Source organism: Alligator sinensis, unplaced genomic scaffold, assembly GCF_000455745.1.
Source record: "Alligator sinensis unplaced genomic scaffold, ASM45574v1 scaffold505_1, whole genome shotgun sequence".
NCBI classification, from domain to species: Eukaryota; Metazoa; Chordata; order Crocodylia; family Alligatoridae; genus Alligator; species Alligator sinensis.
This window is the reverse complement of record NW_005841940.1, coordinates 683,918-697,841: the sequence shown is the minus strand read 5'-3', so window position 1 is coordinate 697,841 and position 13,924 is coordinate 683,918. Positions and strand designations below refer to the sequence as shown.

General features: G+C 43.6%; 1 protein-coding gene and 1 pseudogene across 1 annotated transcript in view; both read left to right on the top strand.

Moving 5' to 3' along the window:
* The window catches only part of SPPL3 (signal peptide peptidase like 3), a 65,520-nt gene that overhangs the window by 36,899 nt on the left and 14,697 nt on the right, over positions 1 to 13,924 (top strand). Inside the window, exons 5-6 of the mRNA XM_025199313.1 lie at positions 7,357 to 7,435; positions 8,073 to 8,185. Coding sequence (XP_025055098.1) covers positions 7,357 to 7,435; positions 8,073 to 8,185 — 192 coding nt within the window. The remainder of the gene's footprint in view (positions 1 to 7,356; positions 7,436 to 8,072; positions 8,186 to 13,924) is intronic.
* On the top strand, positions 9,910 to 10,162 carry LOC112549631 (annotated as a pseudogene).

Here is a 13,924-nt window from a genome sequence, read left to right as displayed (position 1 = left end):
CCCTATTTTTATTCTGATTTGCTTTCTGCAAATCTTTCAATATTTCAGGGAGGTCTTTTGGTCTTTTCCCTATTGTTTTGGCTGGTGGTTACCCTCAGTTACTTTGAATGTTTGTAAAATTAAATCAGGTAAACATAGTAAATAAAATAAGAAACCAATATTGAGTAACCCAGTGATTTAATATTATGTGAGTGCTGCCCTTTCACATTTCCACCCATTCTGTCTGTTACTTCCTGTGCCATATTGAATCATATCTAACCTAGCCTGTAATCTCCTCAGTATAGGGATCATATTCTTTTTATTCATGGCACTTGCAGCAAAACATTGACCTAACCCAAATTCTCTAAATTTTCCTTTGCCGATTTTATTTACTAGAAGGTTGCAAACTAATTTTTAAAATCAATGAATTGCAAGCCAGTGAGTTTGAAAAGCTGTTTGTTTACACACAAAAACCAAACATTTTGACTTTTTGGGGAAAACATTGTAGTGGTCCTTTAGCCTTATTTATACAGTTACAGAGCATGGTTTACTTATTGAAGACAGCAGGATGCTTTCTACTATTCCAGTTTTGCAGAGCCTAGAAACTGTCCTCTTCCACTGTCCTGCTAATAATTCAAGTCCCCCTCATCCTACCCCAAGTTTCTTGATGACTCATTACTATTCTGCTCCTTGAAATACACTGATGATGTGGAGAGGTGAGTTTTAAATCCAGTCTTCAAAGGCTCCTTTCTTAAACTCCCATGACCCTTGCTGAAAACCCCCACAATCCCTACCTTGGAAGGTGCCGGAGTACCGGCATACCCGAAAAACAAAATGAGGGTCTGGGGTACATGACAGGATGCCCTGTGTGTGCCCTTTATCCCCCAGCCCTACTGCCCTGTGCCCCCCACCCAAAGCCCCTGCCCCCCAGCTCAGGCTCTGTGGCTGGCAGCAGCTACCCAGGGCTGGGGATGGCTGAAGCCAGGAGGCTCCAAACATCTGTGCCGGGCTCCAGAGCCCCGGCATCAGCTTTGTACCAGCATGTTCACCTGTGCATCAGAGTGGGTGGTTGGGGAGGGGCCTGAGGCAGCACAACCCCGGTCTCTCCCCCACTGCCGGCACAGAGCTGGTGACTGGGCTCCGGAGCCCAGCACAGCTGTTTGTAGCCAGCCTGGGCTCTGGGCAGCTGCAGCAAGCAGTGGGCAGACTGCAAACAGCTGTGCCGGTCTCTATTGGACTCCTCAATTAAAAAAGGATGTGGAGAAGCTTGAGAGAGTCCAGCGAAGAGCCGTGCACATGATCAGAGGTCAGGAAAACAGACCTTACGACGACAGGCTGAGAGCTATGGGACTCTTTAGCCTGGAAAAGCACAGGCTCGGGGCGATCTGGTGGCCACCTATAAGTTTATCAGGGGTGTTCACCAGGATCTGGGGGAATGATTGTTCACCAGAGCACCCCAAGGGATGACAAGGTCGAACGGTTATAAACTTCTGCAAGATGGGTTCAGGCTGGACATAAGGAAGAATTTCTTCACTGTCCGAGCCCCCAAGGTCTGGAATAGCCTGCCACTGGAGGTGGTTCAAGCACCTACATTGAATGCCTTCAAGAGAAATTTGGATGCTTATCTTGCTGGGATCCAGCTGCCTTCCTGCCCCTGGGGCAGGGGGCTGGGCTCGATGATCTTCCGAGGTCCCTTCCAGCCCTAATATCTATGAAATCTACAGCTCCAGCATCAGCTCCATGCTGGCGACGAGTTCACGGGTACCTCGGGGTGGGCTGCACTGCCCTGCTGTTTGCCCTGAGGTGCGCACACAGTTGCCACCAGCATGGAGCTGATGCCGGAGCTGTGGAGCCTGGCACAGCTGTCTGCAGCCTGCCCGCTGCTTGCTGCAGCTGCCCAGAGCCCAGGCTGGCTCCAAACAGCTGCCCTGGGCTCCAGAGCCCTGCCATCACCTCTGTGCTGAGAGTGGGGGAGAGACCAGGGTTGCGCTGCCTCAGGCCCCTTCTCCACCGCCCGCTCTGATGCACGGGTGCACACGCCGGTATGGAGCTGATGCCAGGGCTCTGAGGCCCGGCACAGCTGTTTGGAGCCTCCCGGCTGCAGCTGGCCACGGCTCGTAGCTGCTGCCAGCCACAGAACCCAGGGGCTGCTCCTAGCGGGCAGCTGGGATGCTGCAAGCCTTGCTGGAAGCAGCCTGGGCGTCAGCAGCTACCCAGAGCCGGGGCTGGCCGTGGTGTGCTGAGCAAAATGGCCTTGCATGCCATGCTTGGCATGCGTGCCAGGGGTTGCCAACCCCTGCCCCATCAAGTGAACTTATTTGGTATAAAATAGGCTGATTTTACCTGTGGCTTAGGTCATATCCCTTTTCCTGAAGTTCTTGTTGCTTTATAGTATTCATATTTTTGGAGTATGCTACAGGTAAGTGAAGTTTTGCCACTTTCCCCTTCTTCGCTGAAGTTGTTTTATTATCTCTTTGTCCAGCTTCAAAGTGTTTCTGATATTTGCAGAGTTTGCTATCATCTCTTGAAGTGTATAAAGATAGGTTTTTGTGAGACTGTTTGGTGTGTGTTGGATGATGTCTGAGGTTTGTCCCCCTCCCCTGGCACTTGGACAAGACAGGAATGCAATGTGGCAGCTGTAACTGTGATTGAGCAGCTCTCTTCCAGATCTGCTCTGCTTCCACATGGGGAGAGGGCTGGAAAAGGTTCCCTAAACATAGCCTGTCTAGTACAGTATTGTGTATTTCTTTCTGACTGGATAACTGCATCCAGTGGGAATCACTTTTACTGTAGTTGAAAATACCAGTGAAGATGCACCATCCTTTTTTGGGACCTGGAACATCAGGACTTTCATGGACAATCCTAATAATGAATACCCAGAGCCTCGCACTGCAATCATGTCCTGAGAACTCTGGTGATACAACATTGATGTAGGTGCACTGAGCGAGACCCAGCGAGCAGGAGATGGGCAGTTCAAAGAACATGGAGGTGGCTATACCTTCTTCTGGAAGGGTAAACATGAAGGAGAAAGCTGACTTCGTGATGTTGGTTTTGCCATTAAGAATGAACTCATAAACCAACTCATTGAGTTCCCCAGTGGAATTAATGATCAGCTCATTACTCTCTGTCTTAAACTGGCAGAGAGCCAATATGTAGATGCCCCAACTCTTGTTGCCACCAGTGAAACCAAGAAGGAATTTTACGCCAACCTTGACCAAATCCTTTTTGACATTCTAGAAGGAGAAAGACTTATTCTTCTTGGTGATTTCAGTGCCAGAGTTGGAAGGGACTCTAACCTCTGGATTGGAACCAGCAGCAAGGAAGGAGCAGGAAAGATCAATTCCAGTGGCAATCTTCTCTTGAACATATGTGCGGAACATGGACTCACTGTCATCAGCACCCTGTTTCACCAGAAAAACAGGCACAAGACATCTTGGCAACATCCATGGCACTTGATTGACTTATGTCATTGTCCGTGCCCAGGATTGCAAAGAAGTCTGCAGCATCCCAGCTATACTAGGACCTGACTGCTGGACTGATAACTGAGACATCCACTCAGTTATCTCACTCAAACTGTCTCCCAAATGACAGCTGCAGCAGAAGCAATGCCAACAGATCAGTGTTGAAAAACTCAAGGACCCAAAAAAGGGGGACGTCTTCCACCAGTGCATCAACGAAAAACTGGTGAGTTCCAATCAACAGCAATAGGAGGATGTTAGCAGCACGTGGGGTGCCCCCAAGGCCAGTCATCAGTGCCTGTGAAGAGACGCTTGGGTTCTCCACCAGGAAACATCAAGACCTGGTTTAATGAGAACTACTAGAAGATTCAAGAGTTGATTGATTACAAGCTCAAGACCTTTTGCACTTGGCAAAATGACACCAACTCCAAGAAAAAGAAATCGAATCTCCAACAAGCCAGGGCAGAGGTCCAAAGGAGGACCCACAATAAGAAGACAAGGCTAAAGAGATTCAACATCTTTCTGACATCCATGACATGCATGTTTTTTTCAGTGTCACCAAAGACATCTATGGTCCCACCACTCAGGGACCAACCCCCTTGAGACCTAAGGATGGGGGAGACCTGATCAAGGAAAGGGGAGCCATCAATGCCCATTGGAAGGAGCATTTTGAAGACCTCAGTCAAGGCTGTGCTGTTAACAAGAAAGTTCTCAACTCCATCCTACAACACCCAGTCAGAGATCATCTTGGGAATCCCCCCAAACCTTGATAAGGGAGGAAAACCATCAAGCAGATGAAGAACAACAAGGCATCAGGAGCAGATAGAATCCCTGCTTAAATCTTCAAACAGGGAGGAGAGGAGTTCACATCAAAGAATCTGATACGATATGGACTGATATAGTGGTGCACCTCTAAAATATAGTGCCCATCTTTAAGAAAGGGAAGAAGGAAGATCCAGGAAACTACAAACCAGTCAGCCTCACCTGAGTCCCCAGAAAAATCATCAGTCCTCAAGGCAGAGCTGTCCCTAGGGGTGTGCAGGGCCCAGGGCATATCAGCGGTGCAAAGGTTGGTGAGCAGCTGGAGTGTGGAGCAGATGAATGGGAGGTGCTGAGTGGCTGGAGCGTGGGGTGGGGTAGTGGGGTGGGGTGGGGTGGGGGGGCAGCAAGCAGCTGGAGCATGCAGTTGGCAGCACACCGCAGCAGGTCCTTACGACACTGTCTGCAGGGCCTGGGGCGATTACAGGTGATTTGATAACAGCCTTTTACTACCTGAAAGTGGTTCCAAGGAGGATGGAGCTGCACTATTCATTGGCAGATGACAGAACAAGGAGCAACTGTCTCAAGTTGCAGCAAGGGAAGTTTAGGTTGGATATTAGGAAAAAACTTTCTCACTAGGAGGGTGGTGAAGCACTGGAACAAGTTACCTAGAGAGGTGGTGGAATCTCCATCCTTGGAGGATTTTAAGGCCTGGCTCAACAAAGCCCTGGCTGGAATGATCTAGTTGGGGATGGTCCTGCTTTGAGCTGGGGGTTGGACTAGATGACCTCCTGAGGTCCCTTCCAACCCTAGTTTCCTAATTCTATGATTCTGAGTGTTGTGGAGAATCCTTTTGAAGTACAAATGCCCGTTGGAATTTGTCACCATTCTCTGCCTGCTTCATGATGGAATGTGTAAAATGGTTCTCAGTAATGGATCTAGCAGATTTTTTTGAGGCTAACATGGGCATTAAGCAAGGCTGCATCCTCGCTCCAACACTCTTCTCAATATTCTTTGCCACAATGGTACACCTGACCACCAACAAGCTTCCAGGTGGAGTGGAGCTCAACTACCAAATGGATGGCAAGCTGTTTAACCTCAACTGACTCAGTCAAAATCAAGACTACCCCAACCTCAATTATTGAGTTCCAGTACGCTGATGATGCTGTAGTATGTGCTCACTCAGAAGCAGACCTTCAGGCAATCGTTGATGTCTTTACTGAGGCATACAAGAAAACGGGACTGACACTTCACATTCAGAAGACTAAGGTCCTCCACCAGCAAGCTCTTAATGAACAGTCCCTAGCTCCAGTAATCCAGATCCACGGTGAGACTTTGGAGAATGATGAGTATGTCCTGTACCTCAGAAGCCATCACTCACAGAAGGCTGACATTCAACATGACCTCAGATGTGCAGGTGGAGTCTTTGGACTCTTGAAGAAACAGGTATTCGGAGATCACGACATCAGATCCAAAACCAGGCTCATAGTTTATCAAGCAGTCATGATCCCCACCTTGCTGTATGGAGCTGAGGCATGACCAACATACAGGAGACAACTAAAATTGTTGGAGAAGTATTATCAATGCTGCCTGCAGAAGATCTTCTAAATCCAGTGGTAAGAGAGAGACACCAACATTAGCATCCTCCTGCAAGCAAACACCACAAGTATTGAGGTGGTGACCATCCAGCATCAACTTCATTGGACTGGCCACATTATCCGGATGTCTACTCCAGACTCCCAAAGCAAGTTTTATTCTCCCAGGTCAGCCGAGGCATACACTCAAGAGAAAGCATTTTAGAGACATCCTCAAGGGCAACTTAAAATAAATGCAACATTAATGTCAATTCATGGGAGACTGTTACCCAGAACCATCCCAAATGGAGGAAGTCTGCTGCAGGGATTTCAGTTCTTTGAAACTTTGCGACAACAACAGAAGATGGAAAAGTGGGAGCAGCTGAAACAGCGTGTCATGGATCAAATCAAGAGTCCAGCACAACCCTACACAAAAACATATATCTGAGCTGCAGTAAAATCTGTCAATCTCAGGTAGGCCTCATCAGCTATCTGCAGTCACACAGATAAGACACTTGTGGAAAACAGTCATCCTCGACTGTGGGGAATTGCTGAAGAAAAGTTTATCTGAGTTGGGCATTCATAGGCTTTTATAATCCATTTCCTTTCTTATTGAAAACTTAAGGAAAATATTTGAATCATCTGTATGGGTCGCTAAAATATTTGACCTGTTTTAAATTCCCAATTTCTCCTAATTCATTTAAGCTGTACTTCAAAGTTTTCTTTCATTTTTATAATGGGTAAAGATTACAAGTGACTTGTGGAAAAGATGGAAAAAAAAACGTAACTTCATCTATGTTCAGAAACACACACCCAGATTGTCCTAAATGTTGCTAGAATAACTAAGACTTGCAGGAAGATGCTAATACTAAAATTAGAACGTACCTCTTGTGTAGTTGATTTGGTAGCTTTTACTGCAAAATACTGACTCATAGCAGATGGGAAGATTTTGCTGATAATATGAAATCTCCTCTTAAAGTATGTTTTGAGGACAAGGTTGAGTGAAGCAGTGTAGCTGAAAATAGTTTGCTGGCAAATCTAGGCCTGATTTAGAACAGTTTCTGTACACACCTATACCTGAGCTGCTTTATCTGTGTGAACAGTGTTATTGAACTCAAAGCAGCTATTCCTGTGTTCCAGTAATTAATGTGATCTGTGATGATAATGCTGTGGCTTTCTGTGAGGATTTCTTAACTGAATTGTGTTGTATACGGTATTTCCTTTTGATAGACTGCTGGAATAGTTGGACACAGCATTTTGTCTTTTTTAAACGTGGTCTCAAGTGACCTGAGAACAATTAAGAAAGATTGCAGTCTGTATTGTTTTGCTTTATGAGGTTCTCTTTAAAAGTATAATTGTAGCTTATAACTTTTTGAAGCATGGAATTTCTATACATTTTATTTAAAAAAAAGTTTTACAAAGGAAATCTTACAGTTAATGGGTCTTAATCTGATTTTCTTTTTTCAGTATATGATATTGCATTTATTAATAAGATATTGACACTGCTTTCTCAGATTGGAAGGTTTGTTCACATACAGTAGAAAATGGATCTGAATGTACTAATATTACTTCTCTTTTTTCTTTAGTCCTTGCAACAATAGCCTTTGCTTTCCTTCTGCTCCCAATGTGCCAGTATTTAACACGACCTTGTTCGCCTCAAAACAAGTAAGGACTTGAGAAGTCTTGGGGGGGTTTTTGCATGTCACACTTTGTTTTAATGGAAATTCTTTTAACAGAGCTTTCTGTTACTAGTACTAGCTTTAAGGTCTTCAGTGCTGGCGTTTGTATAGCACAGGTTCTCTGTGCCAAAATCATGTTCCCACTTTGAAGCTAGGAATTAGTGTGTCTGCCAATCACACCTTTGCCAGCTTAGGAAATGTGATACTATTGCTGGGTATTTTCACCACATTTGCTTTTTAGAAGTTTGCCTTGTTTTGGCTGAAATTTCACTGTTTGGTAGTTGGAATTGGATTTTCATGTTTGGTTATTGGGGTTGTATTATGGTTAATAACTGGTATATTCATAGATTAGCTACTGTGAAATAAGCACCATTGTATAAATGACAGTTGATGTTTAATGAATTATTTTAAAATGAGTTCTTGGCCTCGTGAACAGGCGTCCCCATTATAAAACTGTCGTCTAATTTAGAACCCATTAATAGTGTCCTTGGTAGCAGCCTCAAGAGAGAAGGGCAGAAGTTTACAAGAATATAGACATTCTGTTTTTTGTTTTTAGATTTTGTTTCTTTTGTTTGAATAGGAACTACTAAAACTTCTAGCTTAATATTGTATGTTGTTTCCAGGATTTCCTTTGGCTGCTGTGGACGTTTCACTGCTGCTGAGCTGCTCTCATTCTCCCTATCTGTCATGCTTGTCCTTATATGGGTCCTAACTGGCCATTGGCTCCTCATGGATGGTAAGTATATAATGTGGAGGACCACTCCTAATTTGTGTGGTTATCGACCAAGCCCAACACTTGGTAAAATTGGCTAGCATTGATGCCTTACAAAGTTACAAGAATGAAGTGATAGACTCCACTTTAGAAATTTCTTTAAAATACTTTATTTTCTTGAATATGAGATGACACTGAATATAAGACTCTTCAATAATTAAATATGGAAAAGTTATAAATTTGGTATAATTTTCCAGGTATAAAATCTTGACTATTGGAGTTTTGTCTTGAATTTGTCCTTTCCCACTGCTATAGGAGGGGAAGTAAATCTGGGGGGGCGGGGGGGCTGGCTGGCTGGCTCTGGCCTTCCCTTTGCCCTCTCCCTCCCCTCCCCCAACTTTTGCTCTGAAGCCCCTTCCCCCTTCTTTACTGTCAGACTCTACTCTCCCTGAGCATTTAGAAGTGAGGAACAAATTTAAAACCCATGACCTTGAAGTAAACATAGCTGTAGCAATTTGCATATAGTACTTATAGACTTGGGTCACCCAGAATTGATACATTTTACCTTTTTTTGAAACTGCTGCAAGTTTTAGCACAGCTACTCCTTATGGCACAGTAAACTCACTTTTAAGCAGCACTTTTATGCCTACTTAGAGTACAAACTGTACATGATATTAATCCAAATCAAAAGGCTCATAATTTACTATATAGTTCATTGGGTTTGTTGGGTTAGGCCCCAGCATTTCAAGCCATGGTGACCCCACAGCTCAGCACTGTTTAGTGTGTGTGTACTACAGATGACCTCCCCCACCCCCCTGCCAAGGATCTGTATGTTAATGAGCACCCCTGATCATAGCTGGAACTGGGTGTTCTTCTCATGAGTCCTGGGATCCTCCAGAAACTTGTATGCAGATGAGGCATAGGGCAACCTGATTCAGCTTCACCTCATAGAGGGCAGGGCCACACTGATCATATGCAACAGGCTGAGAGAGGGGCCCACAGGTGGATTCTGGGTAAAGTGTTTGGCACCCCGCTTGGTGATGCTTGCCAGACATTTAAGGCTAGTGAAGAAACAGAAATCGTTGGAAATGGGAAAGAAATGTGCAGCTCAGCTGTGGAAGTGAAGAAGAAGTTGCAATGTATGCTGTGTAATGGCTCATCATGACTTGAAAAACAGTGTGGTGAGGGAGTGCCCTAAATGGGCACTACTATAGGTCTTATTCAGATGTATTGCACTAACCTACTTACCTTGCAAGGAGCATACCATGAGGTGGCTTTTGTCCTAGATAGTTTTGCTTCCCTGGCAAGGGTAATGCCTTTCTTCTTGGCCTTGAATGTCTTGGTGTAGTTAGAGGATAAATGCCTGTGCCTTGCACTATAGGCAGGCTGACCCCTGCAGGAGTCTCCAAATGTCTACAAACGTGAGGATCTAAGCTACACAGTGTATGGTGATGGGGGATTGCTCTGGGGTTTTCCCCTTGGCTTGCTCCTTCAGCCTTTTGGCTAGGGTCAAATGAGACTAGGGAGCATCTGAACTCCAAGGCATCTAAGGTTGGGGCTTGCACGTAAGATGCTTGCCATGGATTTGGGGAGTATCTGAAGCCCCAGGCTGAAGAGTCTCGGAGGTAGGATAATTGCCGGTGGTAGTGCCACACAGATATGAATGATCGAGCTGTTAAGTTGGTATAATTCAGAATTGATTTGGTCTGAGACAACATTTAAAAAAAAAAAAAAGCGTTAGGTTCCCTTCAGCATCTCAGCCTTTTGGCAAAGAACAAGCAGTTTTGGCACCAAGGAGAGGGTTTCAGGGCTGGCTCTGGCCTTCCCAGTGCTGACCTGATATTGCAGTACCTCCAGGCCTGGTGCTAGTTCCCTGTGGAAGGAGGTGGGGGAAAGGTTCCCATCAGCATTTTTGGCATCAGCGGAGGGTGTTGAAGCTTGCTCCAGCTTCTCCACGTGCTGGCCTGGTATTGCAGTACCTCTAGGCCTGGTGCTTATTCCCTTCCGGGGGAGCAACTGTCTGTCTTTTTTTAAGGGGCACTCCAAAAAGGAAAAAAAAAAAGTTTACATCAGCATGTTGACCAATACGGTCCATGCATTTGAGTTATGCTCACTATATTTAATCAACTTTATAGTTGGTTTCCATTATTGAGCACATGCTAGGCAAAGTATTTAACGTGGTTTCCTTGTATGCCAGTGTAAGACGAGGGGCTTCCCCCCATGTTGATTTGGGTAGGGGGGACCTCATCTTATATTTCATTTGAGTAAATATGGTATGTGGTAAGATAGTGCATATCATCTGTACTGCAGTTGTTCCACTAACTTGCTTAGTGGTGTGCTCTTCTACTTCAAAACAGGGCTTTTATAAGTAACTCCTCTAACCAAGAATTCCTTTGTACTGTATTGCAGTTAGAGCAAGAAATATCTTTGTGGGAAGCAAAACAAGCAGCTTTACATTGTAGCAAGCTAGTTCTAGCTGTAATGGAAGTATTCTGTTTTGTATGAGGAAAAATAGATTGCACTGTGCCTGTCTTCTGCCAGCAGGTGGTTTTTGTGCTGTGCTGGCTTAGAGTATTAAAAATCTAGTGCCAGTGTTAATGGTTATGAAAGAATTCTGCTCAAATATGCAATTGAGAACTCCGCATAGACTTCTTTCCTCCTTCCTTCTCTTTATTGGGTATATTGCGTTTTCAGTGGCTCTGATTTGGAGAAAATTATACAGATTAAGTGATGATCCCAAATGGGTTTGTGTGACAGTCATTTAACTGGTTACTATGTGAACACTTCCTGTTACTGAAGAAACCTAGGGTATGTGTACGTAAGTATATATTCATTAATGATTTGGTGGATGGGATTGAGTGCATGCTTAGCAAATTTGCAGATGGTACCAAGTTGAGTGGAGTTGCAGACACACTGCTGGAGGGTAGGATTAGGATCCAGAATGTCCTTGATAAACTGGAGAAATGTTCCAAAACAAAAACAGTCAAATGAAATTAATTAAACACAAGTGCAGAGTCCTGCACTTGGAACAGAACAATCACATACTCAAATACAGACTTGGGAATAACTGGCTAGGCCACAGGACTGCAGAAAAAGATTTTGGGGTTCTAGTGCACTTAAAATTGAATACAAATCAACAGTGAGCTCTTGTTGAAAACCCCCCCAATAGTTTACTGGGTTCTATTAACAGGAGCATCACCTCCAAATCAAGGGAAGTGGTTGTTCTGTTCTGTTCTGCTCTGCTCAACACTGGAAAGGCCTCATCTAAACTAGTGTGTCCAAGTGTGATGTGTCCAAACTGAAAAAAGACATGGACAAATTTGAGTCTAGCAGAGAGCAATGAAAATTGGTAGAGGCATGGAAACATGATTTATGAACAAAGACTGATTATTTAGTTTGAAGAAGAGAAGGGACATTTAATAATAGTCTTCAGATACTTGAAAGGTGGAGGGTGGTGACATCTTATTCTCTGTGACCACAGGGGATGTGGCAAGGAGCAGTGGTTTAAAATTGCAGCAAGGGAAATTGAGGTTAGATATTAGGAGGAACTTTCTTGCTATGCAATTGGTTTATGCATTGGAAAAGGCTACCTGGGTTGTGAAATCTCCATCCTTGGAAATTTATTAAGAGCAGGTTAGACCAACATTTGTTTAGGATAGTTGAGCAGGGGTGGGGATTGGACTGATGAGCTCGGGAGGTCCCTTCTAGCCCTATGTTTCTGTGATTCTGTGGTTATGCAAACAGGTTACCACAGGGTAAGATGCATGTACTGACAGCTTGCCTGCTGCTCTTCAGTAATTGCTTATGTGCAATTTTTTTACTCCATAATAAATACTAGGTAGCTTGTCACATAGTTATATTAGATGACATGCTCTAAATTCAGATCATAACTGGTATCACAGTAATTTTAATCTTTAGCCATACCCATAGACTCTGTTTGAGCCTTTACTTCATATATTTTCTAAAGCCAATAGACCTGACTTAGTGTTTTAACATAGGTTTAGAAAGATATTCTCAAACTTCTGGAGCATGGATCACATCTTAATAGATACATTACTCCCCTGTATATAATTTCATAGAATGCTACCGTATGCATTTGTTATAGAATAACATCCTTGTGGCAACTGCAGCTGCAGAAGAGTAATGCTAGAGAAGTTATTTAATGTGTCGGTAGTTATCTTTCAGTGCAGCTTGGCAGCTGGAAACAAGGATAAAAGTTAACACCATGCAAGCAGATAGCTTTTGTGGGCTACAGAATCTTTCCTGTAGCCCACAACACAGTTTAAGAAAACCTTTCTCAAAAGGAAGATTTAATCTCTGTAAGTGTACATTGTGAAATGGCGTGGAGATTGGCTGTAACAAGTGTTTATCAGAAAGAGAGATATTTAATACCTCCTCAGACAAAAGATTAAAATCTCATTGCTGCTACCGTGATTACATTGCCTAAATCTCATCTAGTGGAGTGCTTTCTTGATCAGGAAGCCGTGGAATTGAGCTTGGCCTTATAACATCTTTCAAAGGCAGCTTTGTTTTGTAGCTGGTTTTTGCACTTCTGTTTGATTGCTTTTGAATTGATGTATGTAGAATATGGCACTACAGGTTAGGCTGCTTAATGAAACTGTCCTTCTTTAAGTGCAAAATTAGTTTTTTAAGATATGTAACTTTTGCCCTACAGCTGACAAGCAAGCTGCCTCTTTGGTAAATTGAAATCCACCTAAACAAATACTTAAGAGGCAAGATGATAGAAATAATTGTGTGTTCAGTGAGATCTTTTTATATGATTGTGTATTTTATAATATGAGACCAAAGTTGAAGTTCTCTACAGTCATCAGGAAAGTACTCTCAAGAACTGTGCAAGTGGAATGGTGGAGGATGATCTTAAGAAAAGGAAGGGGGCAGATATATAAGAACCTATTATTTTTGTGCTGTAAGCTCTAAACTCTTGCTGTTTTGATGACCCAGTTCTCATTGTGTTGATTCCTTCTGCAGAAGACAGGCTAATGGAAGAGCAACTAGCTTTAGTTTGTCAGAAACTAGCTTTAATTTCTGCATGCAAGATGATGGTATCAGTAAACTGCTTTAGTGAAGTAGGTTAGTAGCTGTCTTAGTATTCAGTACAACAAGGTACTAGGTTTGGGAAGGTAGTTGTCCCTGAGGCCCCATGCTATGAGTGTTAATTCATTGAGGACAGCTATCTTAATGAAATAAACATAACTTTGTATCACAAGACATTGGTGAGACACAGCCTAGGCCTTCTCTGGCTAAATTCTCAATGATGTATAAACCAAAGAAAGCTTGTCATGACATTATGGCATCTTATCTTAAATGTAGGTGTCCTGCACCAATTCTAGATTGCATTGTTTTCATCTGGATGAGAACCAGCTGCCTATGGCACACTGAAAATAGCTGTTTCTTAATTAGAGCATGCATTTTGGCATTTGATGTTCAAATTCCCAGTCTAGCTTAGCCTTCTAACTGCTACTGGAGCCAATAAGGGCAACAGCTTTCATCACATGTATGGGGTCATGATGTTGCACCTTTTCCTTTTGGATATAGACTTGATGCATCATTTGTACATTTTGCTGCCTCAAAATTAAATAAAGCATCACTGTACATTGATTTTCAATTTGGACATCCAGAAAAGTGCAACTTGCAGAGTACAGGGGGCTGAGTTTAAGCAGAGTAGCCCAGCTTGAATGCACAGTATATTTTCATAAACTGCGGCAGTTCCTTGTAAATTTTCTGGGCACAGTTCAAGACCTA